This window comes from Dendropsophus ebraccatus, chromosome 7, assembly GCF_027789765.1.
Source record: "Dendropsophus ebraccatus isolate aDenEbr1 chromosome 7, aDenEbr1.pat, whole genome shotgun sequence".
NCBI classification, from domain to species: Eukaryota; Metazoa; Chordata; class Amphibia; order Anura; family Hylidae; genus Dendropsophus; species Dendropsophus ebraccatus.
The window spans coordinates 77,296,679-77,322,261 of record NC_091460.1 but is presented as its reverse complement, the minus strand read 5'-3'; the positions used below and the strand labels follow the sequence as shown (position 1 = coordinate 77,322,261).

The following is a 25,583-nucleotide window of genomic DNA, read 5'->3' as shown; positions in this document are numbered from 1 at the left end:
GCATAATTCGTTCCGGGACCGCGCTTGTAATACAAATCCACTCTTAAACCAAGGCAAATTTTCCCATAAGAAATCTCTGATCTGCAGAAAATTGGTTCCACACCCCAAAAATAATGATTTATTATTCTGAATAACATGTAAAACAGATGAAACAAACATTCAGAAACAGCAGAATATGTTATATTATAAGTTACTGTACAGTAATGGAGAGAATGGGAAACACAAGGGCTGACAGAGACTGCAGGAAGTATGAGGGAATGAGCAGGGCAGATGTGGGCACAGTATAGCAGCACTCTGTCTGCGGAGAGAGGGGTTACAGCTATGAAGAGATTACCTCCACAGTCCTGTCCCCTGATGTAAGCCCCAGCCTGAAGTGGATCAGCTATGATATGGAAGGTGAGGGAGACTTACTGGGTCAGAGTACAGGGCTGTAGACCCCGCTATGCAGACCATGCCCCTCCTTCACTCACGCTCCCATCCAGTACAGGGAGCTCTTACACCAAAGCAATGCTCTTACACCAAGTCACTATTTTGAAAAACTGTGATCTCTCAAACCAAGTCACTCTTAAACCAAGGTACCACTGTGTGTGTGTGTGTATGTATATATATATATATATATATATATATATATATATATATATATATATATATATACATACAGTATATATATATATATATATATATACATACAGTATATATATATATATACATAAACAGGAGAGTACAGGCTATTGGGGAGGGAGAGGCTGGGGTGATGGAGGGACAGTCTGATGTGGCAGGGGGGAGAGGGGCTGGGGTGACGGGGGAGAGACAGGCTGATGTGGAAGGGGGGAGAGAGGCTGGGGTGACGGGAAAAAGAGGCTGGGGTGATGGAGAGACAGGCTGATGTGGAAGGGGGGAGAGGGGCAGGGGTGACAGGAGGGAGAAAAGTGGGGTGACAGGGGGATAGATGCTGGGATGACAGGGGGGAGAGAGGCTGGGGTGGCAGGAGGGAGAGAGGCTAGGGTGACAGGGGGATAGATGCTGGGGTGACAGGGGGATAGATGCTGGGGTGACAGGGGGATAGATGCTGGGGTGGCAGGGGGATAGATGCTGGGGTGGCAGGGGGAGAGAGGCTGGGGTGTCAGGAGGGAGAGAGGCTGGGGTGACAGGGGGTAGAGAGGCTGTGGTGACAGGGGGGAGAGAGGCTGTGGTGGCAGGAGGGAAAGAGGCTGGGGTGGCAGAAGGGAGAGAGGCTGGGGTGACGGGGGATAGAGGCTGTGGTGGCAGGAGGGAGAGAGGCTGGGGTGGCAGAAGGGAGAGAGGCTGGGGTGACGGGGGAGAGAGTCTGAGGTGATTGAAACACAGGCTGATGTGGAAGGGGGGAGAGAGGCAGGGGTGACAGGAGGGAGAAAGAGTGGGGTGACAGGGGGATAGATGCTGGGATGACAGGGGGGAGAGAGGCTGGGGTGGCAGGAGGGAGAGAGGCTGGGGTGGCAGGAGGGAGAGAGGCTTGGGTGACAGGGGGGAGAGAGGCTGTGGTGTCAGGAGGGAGAGAGGCTGGGGTGGCAGAAGGGAGAGAGGCTGGGGTGACGGGGGAGAGAGGCTGTGGTGGCAGGAGGGAGAGAGGCTGGGGTGGCAGAAGGGAGAGAGGCTGGGGTGGCAGGAGGGAGAGAGGCTGGGGTGACGGGGGAGAGAGGCTGGGGTGATGGAGAGACAGGCTGATGTGGCAGGGGGGAGAAGGGCTGGGGTGGCAGGAGGGAGAGAGGCAGGGGTGACAGGAGGGAGAAAGAGTGGGGTGACAGGGGGATAGATGCTGGGGAGACAGGGGGAAGAGAGGCTGGGGTGGCAGGAGGGAGAGAGGCTAGGGTGGCAGGAGGGAGAGAGGCTGGGGTGGCAGGAGGGAGAGAGGCTGGGGTGGCAGGAGGGAGAGAGGTTGGGGTGACAGGGAGATAGATGCTGGGGTGACAGGAGGGAGAGAGGCTGGGGTGGCAGGAGGGAGAGAGGCTGGGGTGGCAGGAGGGAGAGAGGCTGTGGTGGCAGGAGGGAGAGAGGCTAAGGTGGCAGGAGGGAGAGAGGGTGGGGTGGCAGGGGAGAGAGAGGCTGGGGTGACAGGGGGGAGAGAGGCTGGGGTGGCAGGAGGGAGTGAGGCTGGGTGGCAGGGGAATAGATGCTGGGGTGACAGGGGGGAGAGAGGCTGGGGTGGCAGGAGGGAGAGAGGCTAAGGTGGCAGGAGGGAGAGAGGGTGGGGTGGCAGGGGAGAGAGAGGCTGGGGTGACGGGGGGACGTTGGGTTGGCAGAAGGGAGAGAGGCTGGGGTGGCAGGAGGGAGAGAGGCTGGGGTGGCAGGAGGGAGAGAGGCTGGGGTGGCAGGAGGGAGAGAGGCTGGGGTGACAGGGGGATAGATGCTGGGGTGACAGGAAGGGGAGAGGCTGGGGTGACAGGGGGATAGATGTTGGGGTGACAGGGGGGAGAGAGGCTGGGGTGGCAGGAGGGAGTGAGGCTGGGGTGGCAGGGGAATAGATGCTGGGGTGACAGGGGGAAGAGAGGCTGGGGTGGCAGGAGGGAGAGAGGCTGGGGTGACAGGGGGATAGATGCTGGGGTGACAGGGGGGAGGGAGGCTGTGGTGGCAGGAGGGAGAGAGGCTGGGGTGACAGGGGGATAGAGGCTGGGGTGACAGGGGGGAGAGAGGCTGGGGTGGCAGGAGGGAGAGAGGCTGGGGTGGCAGGAGGGAAAGGGGCTGGGGTGACAGGAGGGAGAAAGGCTGGGGTGACAGGGGGATAGATGCTGGGGTGACAGGGGGGAGGGAGGCTGTGGTGGCAGGAGGGATAGAGGCTGGGGTGACAGGGGGATAGAGGCTGGGGTGACAGGGGGATAGAGGCTGGGGTGACAGGGGGGATAGAGGCTGGGGTGACAGGGGGGAGGGAGGCTGGGGTGGCAGGAGGGAGAGAGGCTGGGGTGGCAGGAGGGAGAGAGGCTGGGGTGACAGGAGGGAGAAAGGCTGGGGTGATGGGGGAGAGGCTGGGGTGACAGGGGGGAGAGAGGCTGGGGTGGCAGGAGGGAGAGAGGCTGGGGTGACAGGAGGGAGAGAGGCTGGGGTGACAGGAGGGAGAGAGGCTGGGGTGACGGGGGAGAGAGGCTGGGGTGATGGGGGACAGGCTGATGTTGCAGGGGGAGGGAGGCTGGGGTGACAGAAGGAGCAATTGGGGGGGGCACGGGAAATAGCGGGGCACACAGGGATAAGCCGCGGCAGCGGAAGACTGGTATAGTAAAGTTACAGGACGGCAGTGAGCTTCCGGCACGGACAGGCTGTAATTCACCGGCCCGGAAGCTCACAGCTGCAGCTCCTCGGTGCCCGGACTTCCCTCCTGTTCGGCGGAGGACATGTGAGAAGGAGACAGGGGAGAAGTCCGGGCACCGAGGAGCTGCAGCTGGGAGCTTCTGGGCTGGTGTATTACAGCCTGTGTGTGCCCGAAGCTCACTCCGGCCCTGTAGCTGTACTGGATGGGCCCTGGCTGGCCTGCGGTCTGCTGGACGGTGAGTGGGGTGGGAGGGGGGCCAGTCTGACACTGGGGGAGGGGAGAGAGCTGCACACAGTTCTCCTGCCAACTCACTGTGCGGTCTCTCTTCTCCCACGTTCTTGTGCCTCTTGCCGGGCTGGGACTTCAGGAAAATGGCGCCGCCACCCTGCCCCATGTACTTCAGCTGTGTATTGCGCATGTCCATGCACATGCGCAGTACAGTGACGGAGCCTCCAGTGCAAGTGATCAGACGGACTCCGTCGGTTCACTTCAATGTTCTGGAGGTGCCGTATAGTGTCTGTGTGTGTGTCGCGAAATGACGTCACACACAGACACTATAAACATGGCAGCCCCCTGTGAAGACATCAATGTAATTAAAAAACACTTAAGCCCTATGTAAAAAAATAAAATAAAAATAGAACACACTTACTTTTTCTTACTACCTTTTATTAAAAAAAATTCAAAAACATGACACTGTCCCTTTAAGTTTTTTTTAGGATAATAGTTTCTTTTGTGCCAAAGCAGTAATGGTTGAAAAAAAAAAAAGAAAATTTGGTTTCACTGTAATTGTTGTGACCTTGAGAATACAATGACATTTCCCTATCGTCCCATTGGCATCACAACGTATGGGGTAAAATCGCCCCCTATTTTAATGAACATAATTTAGATAAGCTTTTAATCTCCTCCTACGAAAGTATAAATAGGCCCCGCCTCCCCACATCATCAGTCTTTTTTTACTTCGTTAGCTCTTCTACATTTCTCTCCAATGTTATCTCAGAAGGCAGTGAGAATAAGGACGGACAACACTGCTTGTGTGGCATACATCAACAAGCAGGGAGGTACCAGATCATCTCTACTTCTCAGAGAAGTGGAATGTATCTTCAGATGGGCGGAACCCAGAGTGTCCAGATTAATGGCCATGCACATCAGGGGCATCCACACCACTCTGGCAGATCGGTTGAGTCGAGGATTGACGGTTCAGGGAGAATGGTCTCTGTCGAGAACAGTATTCATTCAATTAACCCGGAGATGGGGACTTCCCTTAGATAGATCTCATGTCATCAGCAGAGAATGCCAAACTGAGGAATTTTTGTTCCCTGTATACAACAGACAGACCGTCGATCGTGGATGCCATGTCAATACAATGGAATTTCCAACTGGCCTACATTTTTCCTCCAATCTTCATGATTCCGAGGGTTCTCATGAAGATCAGGTTGGACCAGGCATCAGTGATAATAATCACACCATACTGGCCGAAGAGGGCCTGGTTCACCCTGCTCATGAATATGAGCAGGGGGAAGTTCTGGAGACTACTATTGGATCCGAACCTGATTTCACAGGGGGAGTATCTTTGCCAGGACCTAGCCAGTCTCAGTTTCACAGCATGGAGACTGAGGGGATCCTATTAGGATCAGAACAATTTTCTAAAAAAGTATTGCATACACTATCTCATGCTAGTAGCGATGCCACAAACAAATCCTATACCCGTATATAGAACATTTTCCAATCATGGTGTTCTGCAAGGCAGATTAATACTCTAAAGCCTTCTACTCCCCAGGTGTTGGAGTTTTTACAGTAAGGATTTGATAAGGGATTGATGCCAAATTCCATCAAAGTCCAAATTGCAGCTCTATCAGCGGGTAGGGGAGCTTCAGGCTCTTGGTTCAGCTCCTCCTTATGTTGTTTTTGCAGAAGACAAGGTAATCCTCAGATTCCTCCCAGGCTTCCTACCTAAAGTACCTTCATTTGTAAACCTAAATGAACCGGTGGTACTTCAAGTTTTTTCTCCTACAAGTCAATCCCAAGATGATGTGGATCTATCTCTCTTGGATGTCTCTAGGACAATTAGAATTTAGATATCTTGCTAGTTCCCCATACGTTGTGATTGCAATGGGACGATAGGAAAGCAAAAATTATTGTTAATTTGTTTTCCCTGAGACCCATTGGCATCACAAGGCTCCCTCCTTTATTATGTTCTTGTTATTTGACTGATGATGTGGGGAGGCGGGGCCTATTTATACTTCCGTAGGAGGGGATTAAAACGTATCTAAATCATGTTCATTAAAATATTCCTTAGTCCCAGGGGCGATTTTACCCCATACGTTGTGATGCCAATGGGTCTCAGGGAAAACAAATTAACACAATAATTTTTGCTTCTCCTTCCGCCCAAAAAAGGGTTAATAAAAATAAGTTACACGAATCCCAAAATTCAAAAACACTTGAATTTTTTCAAGAAAAAAACATGCCCTTGTATGGCTTCATTAGCAAAACTGACAGAGCAGCAATGAAAGTAGGAAAATAGCTTGGCCACTAAGGGTTAAAATTGGTTGTCATTAAGAGATTTGATCACCCAGTCTTACAATAAAAGTTACCACATGCAGAATTGTAAAATTAATGATCCTATACAGGATATATACAAAAAATACCAGAATTGCATCTTTAACAGGTGAGTAAGCAGGTGTTAGCGCTTGGAAGCTCAGGCAAGCCTCCGACTTTAAGGCTGGGTTCACACCGCATTTTTTTGAAAACCAGCATTTTCATCCATTTTATGCTGCCCCCCCCCCCCAAATAAAAAAAACCTGATGCATTTGTGTGCATCGTTTTTTTTTTGTTTTGTTTTTTTCCATTGACTTGAATTATATTTAAAAAAAAAAAATCAAAAAGCATATTTTAGCACACTGCAAAAGCGCAGAGTAAAACCTGCCTTACTGTAAAATAAGTTAATTTTAAAGATTTGAAATAAAGTTGACTGAATTTTTATAAGATGAAGGAATCCATTTCTTCTTACTGTAAAATAGTTTGGGAATCACAGACACACATGAAAAGGTACAATGGGTGTCTCCATGTCCTAACCGTACCAGCAGTTTGGAACCTAAGTGCAGCTGACCTTCCCTTTACATAGTACCTGTCATGAGAAATAACTAATGACATATCAGGTATGTCAAGAAATATTGACCACATAGGGGAGACTTATCAAAGATGGTGTAAAGTGAAACTTGCTCAGTGCCACTTTTCATTTTCCAAAGACTCTGAGAGGAATGAAAGGTGGAATCTGATTGGTTGCTAGGGGCAACTGAGCAAGTTGCTCTTTTCACCATGTTTGATAAATATCCCCCATGGATTCTATAATGAGCTCCACTGTTATGATCAGTAGATACAGCCAGACACCCCTCAACCGATCATTTATCCCAACAAGTAATAAAATGCTGGGAGCAGGGGAACTGTATGCACCACTACTTCATTACAGCACTGTGCATATTCATATAGGTCCCCTCGCTGCTAGCATCTTATCTCAGATGCTGCCCGGGCGGGAAACTCCATTACAGGCATTCCATGTGTAAAGCCCCTATTCCACGGGTCGTTAAGAGGAGCAAACGAGCGCTCTCAGCACTTGTTTGCTCCTCGTACCCCGCTCTCTGCCGCCGCTATTCCACGCGGCTGCAGCAAGCTGGTGAGTGAGGGAGGGGGCAGCGGGGAGCTTCCCAGGGGAATCGCTGATCGTCCGGGCAGCCCATAGAATATAGCAGCGTCTGCTGCTGACGCTCCTATTCAACATCGCTGCTATATCAGTCGCTTGTTTTTCAACATGTTGAAAAACAAGCGACTGCAACGATCAGCCGATATGAGCGATGTCAGCTGATCGTTGCAATCTATTCCACAGGATGATTATCGTCCATAGCGGCCAATAATAGTTCCGTGGAATAGGGCCCTAAGAGTCCGTTTACACAGAAAGATTATCTGCTAAAGATTTGAAGCCAAAGCCAGGAATGGATTTGAATAGGAGGAATCTCAGGCTTTCCTTTATGACCTGATCCCAGTTTAGTCTGTTTTGGCCTTTGGCTTCAAATCTTTTGCAGATAATCTGTGTAAAAAGGACCCTTACCTGCAGAACACACAATGTGTGAACGCTGCCTTACATTGTTTGAATTAGTCAATGAGGAGATGCAGCTGAGGAGTGGATGGCAAGGCCTCTGAGCTCTGCCAGTCTGGATCAACTGACGGCAGCGGGACATGCTGCAATTAACACTTTTGACAGTGACTCTCTTAAGTTGTTAGGCAGGATTTATTGCCAGCACCACTCTTGCCCTGCTTGCATATGGTAGTGCAGCTGAGATGCAATACCATACAACCCGGGGACTGGTTTGTTTTTGTTAACCACCCTACCTGGCAATAACTACCAGAGATAGCTGCCTGTTAAACAAAAGGGGGGAGATTTATGAAAGTGTGTAAATATACACCTGGTATAAATTGCCCCCAGCAACCAATCACAGCTCAGCTTTCAGCTCTAGTAGAATAAAAGCTGAACTGTGATTGGCTGTTGTGGGCAGTTTACACACTCATAAATCCCCAGTTTACACGTAGGTTAGAAGTAATGTTGAATGCTAGTGTTTTGAACCCAAAGCAATGCCACTGATCCAGTTTTGGATTAGTAGCTAGTGTATAATCTACATAACCACCATAAATAAAATAAGACACCTTAACATTATATATAATTTTATTACAAAAAAAGTTGCTAAAAAAGTTAGAAAAAGTACAATGCACCAGGTCTACAGGACTAAAGTATATAGGGTCTCATAACTAACATTGGGCTACCCTTAGAAACCTTTAAATATGCAGAAACATCCCACATAAGAAGCTTTAAACTCTAACAGCCCTCCAACTACTCCTTATAATAAAATATAGGTTTTCCCTAAAGAATCACATTACCTATACACAATTCTGTACAGTTTTTATAACCAAGCTAACAAAATGAGCTGCACTTGAGTTCACATTCTTAGCAAAAAAAACAAAACAAAGCTTCAACACAAATTTTACAGGGGGCAAAGCATTCACTCATCATCGTCATCCTCTTCCTCCTCATCTTCGTCTTCATCTTCTTCATCCTCGTCATCATCATCTTCAGGCTCTGGCTTCTTTTTGGATCCTCCTGACCTACTAGGAACTTTCTTTCCGGCATCACTGTTGCCTTTTGACCGATATGCAGCAACATCCTACAACAAGATAGGAGATTGTGAAACGTCTGGCTTCAGGTTTATTACAAGTCAGTCATGCCTTCCTACAGCAAAGTAGTTGCACAAGGTAGGCTTCTACTATGAGGTTTCCACGCAGTGTTACTATAGTCAACTATAATGACTTCATTAAATTACAACGGAATAAAAGTTAAACCCACCTTCTCATATTTCTCTTTTAGTTTAGCAGCTTTCTGCTCGTATGGCTGCTTGTCCTTCGGTGTCTGCTCAGCCCACAGCTCTCCCAGTTTCTTTGCAGTATCACCGATTGACAGACCGGGAGTTTCACTCTTTATCTGGGGTCGATGCTCTGAACAGAAGAGGAAGAAGGCAGAGCTGCAAAGTGATTAGAAAAAAAAAAAAAAGTTAAGATTGCTTTATTAACCGAAACCACATATACCACACACAGTTCTAGGAAAGGCAGCTATGATGCACTTTTATAGGTCACAAGTGATTATGTTGCACATTATACAGTCCAATATGGCCACTACCAGGGACCCTTCAGATGCTATAGGTTATTGATCCCCAACCTAAGGCAGAAATTCAGCACTACGGGAGTTGTAGTTCTATCATACCCCAGGCTGCCATATTTCACACTGTATGGGATACTTACGGTGGTCGCTTTGGTGCATTGGGATCCTTCTTCTTCTTGCCCACCTTCTTATCGCCCTTTGGTGGCACGTAGTTCTTCATTTCCCTTTCGTAGCGGGCTTTGTCACCCTTCGCCATATCTTCAAACTTGCCCTTTTCCTTGCCAGACATGGTCTAAGGAAGGAAAATACAAAGTGATAAGAGTCAGACACAGTTGTATCCCAGGCCTGGAGACCTACACATCAGGCCCCCCCATCCTCAGCGCTACACATCAGGCCCCCCCATCCTCAGCGCTACACATCAGGCCCCCCCATCCTCAGCGCTACACATCAGGCCCCCCCATCCTCAGCGCTACACATCAGGCCCCCCCATCCTCAGCGCTACACATCAGGCCCCCCCATCCTCAGCGCTACACATCAGGCCCCCCATCCTCACCTTCCACCTCTCTGAGCACTTCTTAGAGAACTCAGCAAAGTTGACCGAGGAGTCCGGGTGTTTCTTCTTGTGCTCCTCCCTGCAGGTCTGCACGAAGTAGGCATAGGAGGACATCTTCCCCCGAGGCTTGTTGGGATCTCCTTTACCCATGTTGTACCTGGATGAGGAGAAGACGAGGGATCAGTAACCGAGTACAAAACCCGGGAAAGTGTGAGGGCGGGAAGGGGGAGGAGCCGCACTAGGAAGTTCCTGTAATAGGCATGGCTGCCCCAGCAGAGGCGCGCTCACATAACACTGGCTTCCCGCCCAAATGGCAGCGGCTCCCCGCCATACAACCGAGCGCTGGGGGAGGGGGCAGCGTGCTCCGGGCCCGGAGGAGTTACAGGCGGCCGGCACGGGACTGGCAGCGCGAGCCGCCGGGGGAGGACGACACGTGACCCGCCCCTCCCGCCTCGTGACAACCAACCCGCCACATAACCCTACACGGCCCTGACCTCAATACTGCGCATTACTGATCGGGCACACGGCCCTTAGGAGCGCTCCCGCCCAGTGGCGTCACAGCGCCGAGAGCCAGGCCCGGCAGCGCACTGCGTAGTGGAGAAATGTCCCTCAGTGAAAGTCACAGAAGAAGACACGGGGTCATTCATGGGCGAGGGAAAGCGCAAAAAGTAGCAACAAACGAGGCAATAACAGCAAGTCACACTGTGAGGGAATTACACAATAATAGCAAGTCACACTGTGAGGGAATTACACAATAATAGCAAGTCACACTGTGAGGGAATTACACAGTAATAGCAAGTCACACTGTGAGGGGATTGTACAATAAAGTTACGTCGGGATAAGAGAAGAAGGGGAACACAAGGAAAGGTGAACAGAGAGAAAAGCGCGCCAACTTACCTGAGCTGTGAGGCAGTAGAGGGTGACTGCTCCGGGTGTGTTCCTGCACTCGAATGCTTTAACTGGGACGCAATACAGACTCTTGTTTTCCACACTTGTACCTCTCAGCCCAACCTGCTGAGCACAGCAATTACACCCGCCCCCGCACGCTGATTGGCCTCACAGTTCGTTTCGGAAGCACAGCGGATACGCCCCCCCTAACGCTATTGGATGAAAATGTTTAATGCGTCATCAAAAAGGTTGGCAGTAAACACTAGCAAGTTTCTCCCCCTGATCCCGCCCACATCCCCTTAGCTGTAGGAGGAGCAGAAACGGCCGAGGTCTCCTCTAGTTAAAACCGGTTAAAGGGAGCCGGGGCGGACTCCCTTAATCTGATTGGCTGTGCGTGTAGGTTTGAAAATTCGCGGGTGCTTCGATGATTGGACGTTGTAATGTATCCGGCTGCTGATTGGCTGGAGTCGGACTTGGCCGCGCTTTTCGAAAAACTACAAATGATAAAAGCTGTGGCCAAACAAAGAGCGTGTGCTGCGGCTCGGCGCCTCCTGCGTCCTATAGTGACTGCCGTGGTATCATTCGGCTGTCGGCGCCTCCATAGCGACCTGATCACACGGGCCGCCGCCGCTCTATGTGCGATCACCACGGCAACTTCCTGCCGCTATGGCGGGCACTCGGATGTCTTACATGTGGTACAGGAATATAACAAACGCAGAGCGTGTGTGAGCGCAGTAATATCTGCGGTAACCAGTGCGTTTTATGTCCATTATAAGCCCAAAGCAGAAGACATGCAGCCACTATAGGAGCCCCCTCAGCTCTGGGGAGGAGATTTTGCCCTCGGGTATATTTTTACCGCAGCTACTATATATAATGACCTCCATCTTGTCCCTTCCTCCTCTCTGCTGTAGTGAGGGCAGATGCAGCAGGATATAATCTGCCTCATATTGGCCGAAGTAACATTGAGGGATTTTGGTTAATAATTTCAGACAATATGTGGGGTCCAGCCATGGGGTCACGTCCCACTATATGGGGGCTCTGGTGAAACCCAGAAAGGGCCCCTAAGGCCAAGAGCATATCGCACCTAAAGGCCCTATTCCACCAACAGATCTGACAAAGATTTGAAGCCAAACCCAGGAATAGACTATAAACAGAACAGGTCATAAAGGAAAGACTGGATTTCTCCTCTTTTCAAATCCACTCCTGGGTTTGGCTTCAAATCTTTGGCAGATAATCTGTAGTCAGATCTGTTGGTGGAATAGGGCCTTTAGGTGCGATATGCTCTTGGCCTTAGGGGCCCTATCGCACCTAAAGGCCCTATTCCACCAACAGATCTGACGACAGATTATCTGCCAAAGATTTGAAGCCAAACCCAGGAGTGGATTTGAAAAGAGGAGAAATCCAGTCTTTCCCTTATGACCTGTTCTCTGTTTATAGTCTGTTCCTGGGTTTGGCTTCAAATCTTTGGCAGATAATCTGTCGTCAGATCTGTTGGTGGAATAGGGCCTTTAGGTGCGATATGCTCTTGGCCTTAGGGGCCCTATCGCACCTAAAGTCACACCACCAAGGTATTTGCTAGCCAGGTCACATAGACGTAGCATGCGCTTGCATTAAAGCTTTATCTGGCAAACATGCAGCCTGCATGCAGAAATCCATCCAAGTTACATCTTGTAGGAGTCCCAGTCACGCCATGGCCACATCAACCGTCATAAGACGCAGTGCCACATTGTCATCTTGTTACGCGACCAGTCACTATGTAGCCCTAGCCTGTTTCATGCCAGTATATCTCCTAAAGAGATCAGCAAATCTTCATGAATCGCATATTATGAAGCAATAGTTCCCTTGTATAAGACAATGGAGGCTAAAATTGGGATCTGTTGCCTCATAAAATGATGGCATATCCTAAAGCAGTGTTCCCTAACCGGCGGCTCAGTAGCTGTCCAGCTGAATGTTGTCAGGGCAGGATGGATGTTGTAGTTCTTCAACAGCTGGAGAGCCACAGGTTGGGGAAGACGGCTTTACCATATGTTATCAATTTATAACTAGTAATATAGACTCTGGGACCCCAGTGATCCTAAGATACAAGGCGCTGCAGTACAGAGGTGATCCCAACAACCCACTATGAAGGGGAACCACAGCACTGGCAATTCAAGTAAATACTGGCTGCAGTTCCCTGCACAACCAGATGGCTGGGGGCGCTGCTGTGCATGAATACATAGCAAAGAGATCTGATGTAATAGATGAGAGACCCCAGATCAGGACCACCCTATGGGTGGGTTCACACTACGGAATTCTCGCGGATGAATTCCGCCGGCTGTACGCGCTTATGGACTTGTGCCTTTCTGCCGGCTCCATAGACACCATTCTATGAGCCGGCTGCTTCTGCATTCCGCCGAAAGAATTGACATGTCAATGCGGAATCAGCCGGCCCATAGAATGGTGTCTACGGAGCCGGCGAAAAGGCGCGCGTACAGCCGGCGGAATTCCACAGAGTTTATCCGCGAGAATTCCGTAGTGTGAACCCACCCTATATTAGCAAGACTGGTGAATGACTAGTGTTTCTCACATTTAGTCCATTTATTACATTTTAAATATAATGGAAAACATCCGCATGAAGCGTTGTTTGTGTGCTTTTCAATGCGTAAATTTATCCTTAACTAAAGTTTATTAAACAATATAATTTACATGTTTATCAGGAATAACCAAGAAAACATTGCTTGCATAGTTTTTTTCTAAAGGCCCTATAACACAGATTTATCTGACAGATTTCCGAAGCCAAAGCCAGGAACAGACTAAACAGAGAACAGGACATAAAGGAAAAACTGAGATTTCTCCTTTATACAAATCCATTCCTGCCTTTGGCTTCAATAATCTGTCTGTGTAATAGGGCCCTAATCAATGGTAATAATGCCCACATGGGTAAGAACGGAAATATGTATAAGGTGGATGGCAGCTTTCTGATTCTCCACTGACAGATGATGTTGGTGTAGAGAAGGGTTGGGCAGTTTGAATTTTTAACATCCAGCCCTATTGCTTAGGGAGAGATAAGCCACCACCAGAGCTGTTTCACTGCAGCTTACCCCATAAGGGACACAGAAATGCTCAGCTATGTTGGACAGTCATGTCTCTGGGGAGGTCAGGAAAGATGACTGTTCGTTGAACAGTTTTTGAAAATGTATGGCAGTCTTTAAGAACTGAAGATGATCAGGGATGGTTATTTTGTTAACCCTTCTGATCTTATTGTTCTCTCTGAGATACGTAGCTCCATTGGTATCTAATGCCCTAATTTATCTCACTCTGTAAAGATAAACGTCTTTGCAGCTAAATGGGGTATAGGGCATAGTACGCTGGCATACAAAGTCTTCTATGTCTTTGTAGTACAGGGCTGAGTGGGGACTGTCTTGCAAACTCCCTGCATTTGCATGAGGTCCTATGCATTTAAAAGATTTGTATTATACTTAAAACATTTGACAGCACCCCATGTTCGGTGCAACCATACCTGTCCTATAGAAAATATATAGATCGTTTTTAAACTGTGACCTCCCATTGGTCGTAAAATAAGATCTGAATGACTACAGTAATATTTCTGACCATTGCCCTTGAATGTTGAGGCGTTTATATGATCCTATTCTTCATGGCATCACACTTCCAATACAATAAGGATAGGATGGGACTGATTTCTTACTAACATTAAGGGTATAAACACACACACCGTATACGCAGCGTATTTACTGCTGCGATACGCAGCAAATACGCAACAAACACGCAACAAACACGCAGCAGATTAGATCTAAATAACTGAACACAGCGTCAAATCTGCACCATCAAATCTGCTGCAGATCTGCTGCATATTTGCTGCGTATCTGTTGCGTATACGGTGTGTGTGTTTGTACCCTACAGGGTTATTTCAGAATTCTAACATCATCTATCCACAGAATAGTGGTAAGTATCCCTGCTGGGACTCCCACTGATCACCAGAATGGGATTCCCTTGTTCCAGAAAGAATGGAGTAGCACTAACTATGGGACTGCTGAAGATAACCGAGTGCTGAAAGTACCATAGTAAGAGAATACTTCACTTCTGCTCTATTCACTCGTAGATCAAGGAAACCTCATTTTTGTTGGGTTCAGCCATCAGACCCCACCAATAAGAGGTTTATGACTTAGGGTATAAACCCACACACCGTATATGTAGCAGATACGCAACAAATACGCAGCAGATTTGTTGGTACAGATTTGATGCTGTGTTCAGTTATTTAGATCTAATCTGTTGCGAGTTTGCTGCGTATCGCAGCAGTAAATACGCTGCATATACGGTGTGTGGGTTTATACCCTTTAACTGTGATCAGATGATAAGTTACAATAGTGGAAAACCCAAGCTGGTGCTTCCTGCTTTGTTTAAAATGTTGTCGCAAAATCTCAAAATCAAAAGTTGCAACTGCAGCGATTGCAATGATATCCACAGCAATTCTCATTAAATGTTTTCCGAATGAATGACACAGCACGATGAATCATGACATGGAAATACAGGAAGCTTTCCAATGCAGGCTTGTCCTACTTGTACTGGAAACATGTCATTTTCTGCAGTGCAGGGCCTAAACAATTCACCATGTTGAATACAATGTGACCAATGTTTGTTGGACTGTGCATACCATATGGTGATAAACTGAAAGCAGTGTAGTCTCATGTGGCCCGGACAAGGGAGAAACCTCCTCTATCTTGTTCAGTCTGGAGCCTACATGTAATTTACTGAAACTAATATTATTAGGAATGCTTCCTATAGGAATAGTAGTAGAGAAAGAAGGGAAATGCAGAAAAAATGTGTTTACAGAGAATTCACCTACAGTAGCCCCTATTCTATCTAGCATGTAATATTCAAGCATTAGTTAATGTGTTGTGGGGAAATATGTCATATTTTATTTTAAAAGTCTGGCCCCGACTCTAGTGAAGATGTTTGCAAACTCTGGGAATGTCTCCAATGTGGAGCTCACAGCTGCTTTTCCTGTTTCTTTGTTCCTTACTCCTCCCCCCAGGCTTGTGTTACTCTCTTCATTGACTTACAATTGTGTAAACTGAAACCCAGCACATTTCCTGCTCACTCGTGTCCACAGACACAAGCAGGGAGTTGGCTTCATGCAAGTCATTTCTATTGCTGTGTAAGAAAAAAAAAATCCAACCATAGGGAAAAAAATACAGTATTTCCCTCATGTTAATTCAACACCATTACTGTCCTTATATAGAAGGGAAACAAACTTGTATGTACATGTATAGAATTTATAGTGTACGTCTGTTCAGGATTGTAAAAGACATAACTATATGCTCTCTTCCCATTTCTCATTTGGAAAGCTTGATCCTCCTCCTGTCTTGGATGCGTTCCTACATTTCCTGAACAAACCTGAAATGAGAGAGACATGTGGTATATAGTATACTGTATATATTTTTTTATTATAAAGAGTTTTATCCTAATAGAAATAACTCTATGACTGTGATGATTAGAATATACACAGCTAGCTTTGCTCCCCTTGTGCATCAATAAGCTTTGGGCACCCATGCCTCTATCCTCAGTTTATTGCTCCTTCTTCTTTGGTGGGTCTTACGTTATCATTTTGTAGCTGCTCTGCCACAATTTTTGTTCATACTCATTTGGCCCTTGCCAAAATCTCTCAAACCCTTAAATGAAAGAGCTGAGTACGCCGGAAGAGTGCTGTACTCTTTTTGTCACTCCATAGGAATGAATAGAGCCGCGGGTCGTGAGCCAACCCAGGGCTCTATTCATAACAGAGCCAGCGGGGTCCGATATGGAGATCGCCGGGGGGTTCAGGGGTCGGACCCCTACGATCTCCTGCTTTTCCCCTATTCTGTTAATAGGGGAAAAGTAAATTTTTACCAGAATAGGCCTTTAAGGTCCCCATACACCTTACACTTTAGTCAGCCGTACCCATTGCTTGTAGTGGGTTCAGTTGTCAGTCTAAGGGTAATATTACACAAAGCGATTTTTCGACGAGAAACAATCTCAAACAACAGCTATGGCGAATGACCTGAAATCGTTCACCAATTACACGGAATGATGATTGTTACTTATGATCGTCTTGTCGTCGCAATTGCGTTCGTCACTACTGCGAATGACGTCTTATTCCATGCGAACAATCAATGATAAAAATAGGTCCAAATTCAAATGATTAACGGTTTCTCGTTGATTGTTTAATCGTTGTCTGCTATTACACTAAACGATTATATACAGCAGTTCCAGTGGACAACACAAACAGTAAAAATGTATAGGGCTGTGCCTATTTTATATATCTAGTCCACCAAATACATCACTTAAGGCGATCTATCTATAACAATTATACCAATGAACTCCCAGATCATAGGCAAAAACATCATATATTTTATTCAACAAAAGAACATATAAAATACCTAAAAACTAAAAGGAAACAACACCCCTGTACTTGATCATGTGACTTCCATGGTGGGTATCTATATATTACTTGTAATACAAGTAATATATAGATACCCACCATGCAAGTCACATGATCAAGTACTGGAGTGTTGTTTCCTTTTAGTTTTTATGTATTTTATATGTTCTTTTGTTGAATAAAATATAAGATGTTTTTGGTTATGATCTGGGAGTTCATTGGTATAATTGTTACACTAAACGATTATCATTCAAATCTGAACAATCTAACGATTGTTTGAACGATAATCGTCCCGTGTAATGAGGCCCTAAGTCTCTGTTTTCTATGGGGTAAGTTGCGGCTAGAGAGCTCCGCCATGCCAAACATTTCTGTGTATGGGGTGAACAGGCAGGAAAGACAACTGACAGACGAAAGATCGTTTGTCTCTCACTTATTGAGGCTATGTTCACACTGCGTATGTTTCGGGCCGTAGTGCGAACCGCGAATATACGCACGTAGTTTTGAGGTTGATGCGTTCGCTTGAAAGTATACGATATACGGCCGCACAATGCACACTACGTATGGGCTTACGGCCGGATCGTATACGGCGCCGTGAAAAATGAATAAGACCATTGTTTGAGGACGGAAATGTTGAAACGGCCGTGGATTCCCATGCGGTCCCGTACGGAGTACTTATTTCAGCCAAATTGAACTTGATTTTTCGATCCAAAAGGTTCTGTGTGTTTTATTGGGCTGGGTGAAGATATCCAAGTAAATGACCTGCCTCAGATCACTTCCAAACAAGCTAGGGAAGCATAACTGTACTACGGGCGTATGTTCGCGGTTCGTACGCATCCGGCCGCATGTCTATTTTTCCACGCCCGTAGTTTCAGCCGCACATGTACGGCGGCGTAAGAAATGCGGCCGGACTTATACGCAGTGTGAACATAGCCTAGAAGGTGTATGACCAGCTTTACTTGTCCATTTTTTCTGCTTTAAAGTCAGTAACTGTAGACCATTTGTTTAACTGATTTTAGCTAACACATGAAAGTTCAGGAGCTTATCTCTCCAAATACATAAAGCCGGACAACTGAATTTCTTCTGTACTCCAACAGACAGAGAGTCTCTCTAAATGGTTAGCGCTTTCTCTGGAAATGGCAGTTTTATTCACGCTTTTTCCATCATTTATGGAAGATTTTAAATTAATCTGTTGGATAAAACTCACATAGTGTAACTAATCACGGTACCAGGCGCAATGTGTTTTTTTTTTGTAAAGATCAGTGATGGCGCGGGAGAACCACCACAAGAAATCCAAAAGTACAAATGTAAAAAAATAGATCAAGATTATATAGCAGTGCCCTCACTGATCTTTTTTTTTTTTTTTTTTTTTTTTTTTTTACATTTTTGTACTTTTGGATTTCTTGTGGTGGTTCTCCCAATTTACTGAACTGGATTAGAGGCTGCAGCTATCTAGAGACCTTCTACCTTCTAAACGTTGTGCCTTGTGCATAACCCACTTAGGTGAACGCGTCTCTTTATTCTAGGAAGGCATTGTTCTCACCACCTTAGTACTATACCTACAATGCATTTTTAATAGTGGCGATTTTTTTTCTCCCTTGACTGGCGTCTTTTGGGTAGTTTTTCTAAAATGCAGCATGCTATACCTTATGGCCTTTTGTCACCTTGTTTGTGGCATTTTCCTCCTATTTGTCTCCATAGGTGTAAAAAGAACACATTAAATAAAAGAGCAAATGTGCGCTTGCATTTTTGTGTGGCTTTTTTTGCAAGATTGTTCCAAAGAACAATACAATAAACAATCAAAGAATCACATAACAAATGGAAAAAAAGGCTAAAATCACTGTGTAGCCCTAGTCCTGTAGAACTTAAAACAGAACATTTAAGGGAATAAAAAAAAAGTATATGCTTCTCTATAGAACATTAAAAGTGGCAGGAAAAGCTGAACACCAGCAAAACATTAGTAAAAAACACAATGAAAAATACCTGAAATGCATGGTGTTTTTTTACAAGCCAATAAAAAGAAAGAAAATTTTTTTATCTACAATAGCTATCTAAAAAAATGCTTCTTCTTTTTCCCATAAAAACTAGCTTAGGGCCTTATTAAACAGGCCAATAATAAGTAGGCAAGTGAGCACCGACTTGTCGCTATTGTCATTTAAATAGAACATGTATTAAGACAACATGCACAATGTCGGCTGATGGTTGTCTTAAAACATGTTCTATTACACCAAACGATTATCGACCAGTAAAAGGCTAAGTACGACTGATAATCCTTTGGTGTAATATGGCCCTTACTCTTAAAGGCTGTATACTTACAATGAACTAATGCGGAAATACAGCAAATGAATGTAAAATTACGGTGAGCGATTAGCAAATGATTAACAATGAATTTGGTGTCAGAACCAAACGGAAAGTGAACAATTTCTCGTTCATTTGATCGCTGTCTGCATTTACACAAAGCGATTATTGTTTAAATTTAAACAATATAATGATAATTCTCAGCATAATTGTCCTGTGTAATAGAGCCCTGAGGCTGGATTCACACATCAGCCCGTGACGACCGCGGCCTGCTCTACGAATGTGCATCTGTAGTGCTCCATGCTTCACGGAGCACTATATTCCCACTTCATTAGCGTAGCGGATCGCGGCGCTGTATACACGTACGGACGTGTGAACGGGGCTATTAAATAACATTGGTTTTATGTTATGTCTGCAATTGCTTGCCAGCAATTGCGGACAGAGCAACAGACGTGTGAATAAAGCCTTAGCCTTGCAGATTTCTTTTGCATCCTACCTTGTTCCCTTTTTAGCATTTCAGCTTTACATTTTCATTGAACTGCATATGAGTCTGCATCCTCAAGTCCACACCTAACAAACACACCCTTCTCTTCACAGTGTTCCTGAGTCTCCCACTGTGCATTGTCTCCAGGACAGACCTAGTTTCCACTCAAGAGACACAATGAAAACCAATATGCACACAACACGTAGCGTTTATTTATAAACACACAGCGGTGAAATCATTTGTATAGGTGTATAATACAGTTATCTGGTTTATTCAGGAGCATTTCTGAAAGGTTCCAACTATTCATAGGCCAGGTAAAGATGACTCAGGAAATATCTACAACCTGTAATAGCACTGAGCTTATATGCACATATCTGAAGAGCCCCCCTGCTTTGAACTTACATTAGGTTGTGAACAGGATCATTTGTGCTGCCAGCAGGAGTGATCTAAAGTCAGACCTGGAAAATCAGTTGTCCTGTACTTGTCCTTAGGCTACTTGCACACAGAAAAACATATTATAGAAGCAGCAAATTGAATTTACTGTATTTTTAAATAAAACCAGTAGTGGAATCGAAAAACTATAATGGAAACAATTTACACCTTTACTCCTGGTTTTGGCTAAAATACCAACATGACCAAATCAGGATACCACACTTGACATTTTATTTTAAAAATTAAAAAAATGCATTTTTTTCTTTTTGGCTTTTTTCACACTTTAGTTGAAAGGACAAGGGTTTGGTTCCTTGCTAGGGGGCATTCACACATCCGCAAAATACTGCCTGTGCATGGACAGTATTCTGTAGATCGGCCTCAAAGCTCCCGGCATCATGATTTATTATGATGCTTGGAGCTCCAAAAAGTTTGTGCTGCTGTACAGACGTGGACACGTGCATGGACAGTATTTTGTGGACGTGTGAATTCCCCCTAAGCCAGTTATAAAAAAAGTTAATTGCCAAAATAGCAGTCTTGCAGATATGATACCTTTTAATGGCGAACAAAAATAAAACTAAATACAGTGATGCCTTGGATTACGAGCACAATTCGTTCCAGGACTGTGTTTGTAATCCAAATCCACTCTTATACCAAAGCAAATTTTCCCATAAGAAACCAAAGAAATACAGACAATTAGTTCCACACCTCAAATATAATGATTTATTATTCTGAATAACATGTAAAACAGATGAAACAAACATTCAGAAACAGCAGAATATGTGATATAAGTTACTGTACAGTAATGGAGCGGATGGGAAACACAAGGGCTGACAGAGACTGCAGGGAGCATGAAGGAATTAGCAGGGCAGATGTGGGCACATACATGCAGCTCTCTCTGTCCGGGGAGAGAGAGGTTACAGCTATGAAGAGATTACCCCCACAGTCCTTTCCCCTGATGTAAGCCCAAGCCTGAAGTGGATCTGCTATGATTTGGCTGTAGACCACGCTGTGCAGACCATGTCCCTCCTCCACTCGTGCTCCCACCCAGAACAGGGAGCTCTTAAACCAAAGCAATGCTCTTAAACCAGGTCACAATTTTGAAAAACTGTGAGCTCTTAAACCAAGGTACCACTGTATATGATGTTACATGGCGAAAATTGGAACATATATATATATATATATATATATAAAACACCTAACAGTGACAAAAACTGTCTACACTGCTAGCTCACCATGTAACAGCATATATTTTGTTGTATTTTGGTTGTTATCCATTAAGGCTATGTTCACACTATGTATCTGTGCGTCTGTATTGCGGGCTGTAAATCATCGGCCGTATTTTTCCAGTTTATGTGTACGCTGGAAAGTATACGATATACGGCTGCACAGTGCACACTATGTATGAGCCTACGGCCCGATCGTAAACGGACCCGTAAAAAATGAACAAGACCATTGTTTGCGGCTGGAACTGTGCAAATTCACGGCCGTGGATTGACAGGCGGTCCGTACGGAGTACTTCAAAAATAGCCGGCAATAATGCCGAATGCCGATGCCTCTAATAGTTAATATATTAAATTAATAGAACACATTTTCTTTGTAATAAAGTCCCTTTCGTTGTTCAATAATTTAATTCTAACGAATCCATCATTGTGCAATTAAATATACTGTTAAAATAAATATATATATATATATATATATATATATATATAAATAAATGTATATTTATATATATATATTTATTTTTTGACAGTATATTTAATTGCACAATGATGGATTCGTTAGAATTAAATTATTGAACAACGAAACTGATTTTATTACAACAAAAAAAAGTGTTTTATTATTAATTAAATATTAATTATTACAGAAAGCTCTATTAAGCCGTTAATTCATATTCCCGGTAATAGAGCATTCTGTACTAATCATCACTTTACTTTAATTAAAACATCAAATGTTTCTTCTAATTATGTTATGACAATAACATTATTAGAAGAAACATTTAGAATTATATGTGCGCTCAGCTGATTGGCTGTTCGGCTGAGCGCACATATAATGAGCCGGTCCGCAGTACAGTGACTTCATTGTGCTGCGGGCCAGCGAAGAGGACACATCGGGGTGAGTATAGAGCTCTCCCCACCCCCTCCCCAGCACTGCACCCCTCCCAGCAAGGAAGGGGGGTCACTTAACCCCTTCCTTGCTGGGATGGGTGCAGTCTGACATCAGTCTGGCCCCCAAGGGGTTTAAGGGGGATGCAATACATCCTCCCTTAACCCCTTGGGGGCCAGACTGTAAGCAGCGATCTGTAAAGATGCTGCATACTGTAAGGTGCACAACACCGCTCACAATGATGGGTGTTGTGCTCCTGTTTGTGTGTTTTTTGTGTGTTTCTCCCTTTTTGTTTTTCAGATATCGGTATCCTGGGGATTACGTCGGATTCCGTGGACTACGTCGATGACCAGCGGTTGTTTTTTTTTTTTTTTTTTTTTTTAATAAAATGGTCAATGAGGAGTTTGGGGTGTTTTTATTTGAATAAAAGATTTTTTTCACTTGTGTGTTGTCTTTATTTCTTTACTTTATAGACTTAGTAGTGGAAGCCGTCTAATATACGAAATCCATTACTAAGTTGGGGCCTAGTGTTAGCCGGTATAAAATGGCTAACACTAACCCCCCATTATTACCCCAGTACCCAATGCCACCAGAGGTACTGGGAAGAGCCGGGTGCCAGTGGTCCCGAAGCGTCAAAATTGGCGCTCCTGGACTGGGGCGGCAGCAGGCTGGTAAGATTTAGGCTGGGGAGGGCCTAAACCAATGGCTCTTCCCAACCCTGGCTGGTTATAAAAATAGGGGGGACCCTATGCGTTTTTTTTAAATTATTTATTTAAAAAAAAACCCGCATAGGGTCCCCCCTATTTTTATAACCAGCCGGGTTAAAAACCAAGCGACAGCAGCCTGGTAACACCAGGGTGGGAAGAGCCATTGGTTTAGGCCCTCCCCAGCCTAAATCTTACCAGCCTGCTGCCGCCCCAGTACATAATATTATAATATTATATAAGGTAATCACTGTGCATAAAACACTCACATTACAACTCAAAATACAGTGGTGCCTTGGATTACGAACATAATTGGTTCCAGGACCATGCTTGTAATCCAGATATTAAACCAAAGCAAATTTTCCCATAAGAAATTATTGAAATGCAGAAAATTGGTTCCATACCCCAAAAATAATGATTTTTTTTTTACTTTGAATAACGTGAAACAAACATCAGAAACAGCTGATTATTTTATATTATAAGTTACTGAACAATATGTATAATGTACAGTAAGTGCATAAACCAGAAAAAACAGCAACAGTTTGTTGTTACAGCATGAAACTGCAGATCTACATAATGCAGTAGCGTAGTACAATAGAGAGGCAGAGAATAGAGAGGCAGGGCTGTCGGAGGTCTGTGTGGTCACATGACAGCAATGGGGAAGGGGTGTGTTCAGCATGAACCAGTCAGGAAGTGAGAATCACAGAGCTGTGCAGGAGAACAGTGACAAAAACTTTTATATACAGCAGTGTGAATGGCTGTAATGAGTGAATGTAAGTGCAGGCACATTATAACAGCAGTGTGTATAGCTTAGTGTAAGTGCAGGCACATTATAGCAGCCGACATGGAGAGAAAGGAGCTGTTGCACATCACACCTATGGATGACATAATGCCACTCCGATATATATAAAAACCAACGCCATTATGTTGGTATATAATTTGATTAAACCATATTGCCCCATGTACCACGTGCCGGTCTCCTGGTTAACATGGGTCCCTACACTAATTCCAAACTGTGTCGGTCAGCGACCGCTAACCCTGCAAAGCGTGCACAAACAGGGAAGGGAGGCCATGGAATGGCCCTGCAACCCCAATGTCACAGGACCAAGGGCTGACAGAGACTGCAGGGAGCATGAAGAAATGAGCAGGGTAGATGTGGGCACAGTATAGAAGCAGTCTGTCTAGGGCAGGGGTGGGGAACCTCCGGCCCGCGGGCCGCATCCGGCCCCTAACACCTCCGGATGTGGCCCGCGGCTCCCCTGTGACATGCGCCGCTCTGGAGGAGAAGGAGCCGACACACACGGCATCCTCCTGTGTCTGTGACAGCTGCCAGGAGGATGCTGTGAGTGCCGGCTCCTTCCCCTCAGAGCGGTGTACATCTTCTGACTCCTGCCCTCCTGTGACGTGCGCCGCGCTGGTGAGGCAGGAGCTGGCACAGACACAGGAAGATGTGTTGTATGCCGGCTCCTGCCTCACCAGCGCGGCGCAGAGCGGCGCACGTCTTCTGACTCCTGCGGGCCGCGCGCGATGACGTCATTTCATTGCGCGCCGCCTGCAGGAGAAGACCGGCACAGAAGAGAGGAAGGAGAAGAGGACCTGGACAGCGTGGGAGCGGAGGAAAGGTGAGTGGGATGTTTATTTTTTTCATTTGGGGCAGACACTGGGGGTTAACTAGGCTACCAGGGACATGACTGGGGGGTTAACTAGGCCACAAGGGACATGACTGGGGGGTTAACTAGGCCACCAGGGACATGACTGGGGGGTTAACTAGGCTACCAGGGACATGACTGGGGAGGTTAACTAGGCCACCAGGGACATGACTGAGGAGTTAACTAGGCTACCAGGGACATGACTGAGGAGTTAACTAGGCCACCAGGGACATGACCGAGGAGTTAACTAGGCCACCAGGGACATGACTGAGGAGTTAACTAGGCCACCAGGGACATGACTGAGGAGTTAACTAGGCTACCAGGGACATGACTGGGGGGGTTAACTAGGCCACCAGGGACATGACTGAGGAGTTAACTAGGCTACCAGGGACATGACTGAGGGGTTAACTAGGCCACCAGGGACATGACTGAGGAGTTAACTAGGCTACCAGGGACATGACTGAGGAGTTAACTAGGCTACCAGGGACATGACTGAGGGGTTAACTAGGCCACCAGGGACATGACTGAGGAGTTAACTAGGCTACCAGGGACATGACTGGGGGGGTTAACTAGGCCACCAGGGACATGGCTGGGGGGTTAACTAGGCTACCAGGGGCATCACTAAGGATTCAAATCAGGTACAAGGGGCATCACAGAGGGTTAACTACAATAGCAGGGGCATTAGGGGAACAATACTTTGCCTTGTTCGGGTGCTGCAAACCCCCGCTACTAACTGCCGCGCACGGTATAACATTGAGTGCGGCCCTCGAATGATTTTATTAAGGCCCGACCAGCCCTCGACATGGAAAAGGTTCCCCACCCCTGGTCTAGGGAGACAGGGGTTACAGCTATGGAGAGATTACCTCCACAGTCCTGTCCCCTGATGCAAGCCCCAGCCTGAAGTGGATCTGCTATGATTTGGAAGGTGAGGAAGACTTCCTGGGTCAGAGTACAGTGCTGTAGATCCCGCTATGCAGACCATGCCCCTTCTCCACTCTCCCTCCCACCCAGTACAGGGAGCTCTTAAACCAAAGCAACGCTCTTAAACCAAGTTACAATTTTGAAAAACTGTGAGCTCT

At 46.0% G+C, this 25,583-nt stretch overlaps 1 protein-coding gene across 1 annotated transcript; it reads right to left on the bottom strand.

The window, feature by feature from the left end:
- Positions 1–7,976: 7,976 nt before the first annotated feature.
- On the bottom strand, positions 7,977–10,552 carry HMGB2 (high mobility group box 2). Its single transcript, XM_069977812.1, has 5 exons — positions 10,432–10,552; positions 9,535–9,691; positions 9,122–9,273; positions 8,670–8,844; positions 7,977–8,490 (listed from the first exon to the last, which is right to left on the bottom strand). Exons 2-5 carry the CDS (start codon positions 9,682–9,684, stop codon positions 8,329–8,331), a joined length of 639 nt encoding a protein of 212 aa, XP_069833913.1. The 5' UTR covers positions 9,685–9,691; positions 10,432–10,552; the 3' UTR covers positions 7,977–8,328.
- Positions 10,553–25,583: the final 15,031 nt, after the last annotated feature.

Excerpts from the sequence above, each read along its gene's own strand:
- HMGB2 (XM_069977812.1), bottom strand. The coding sequence starts at position 9,684 with ATGGGTAAAGGAGATCCCAACAAGCCTCGGGGGAAGATGTCCTCCTAT. Across the intron at positions 8,845-9,121 it reads AATGCACCAAAGCGACCACC|CTCTGCCTTCTTCCTCTTCT; the intron begins GTAAGTATCCCA and ends ATCACTTTGCAG. Across the intron at positions 8,491-8,669 it reads TAAAAGAGAAATATGAGAAG|GATGTTGCTGCATATCGGTC; the intron begins GTGGGTTTAACT and ends ATCTTGTTGTAG.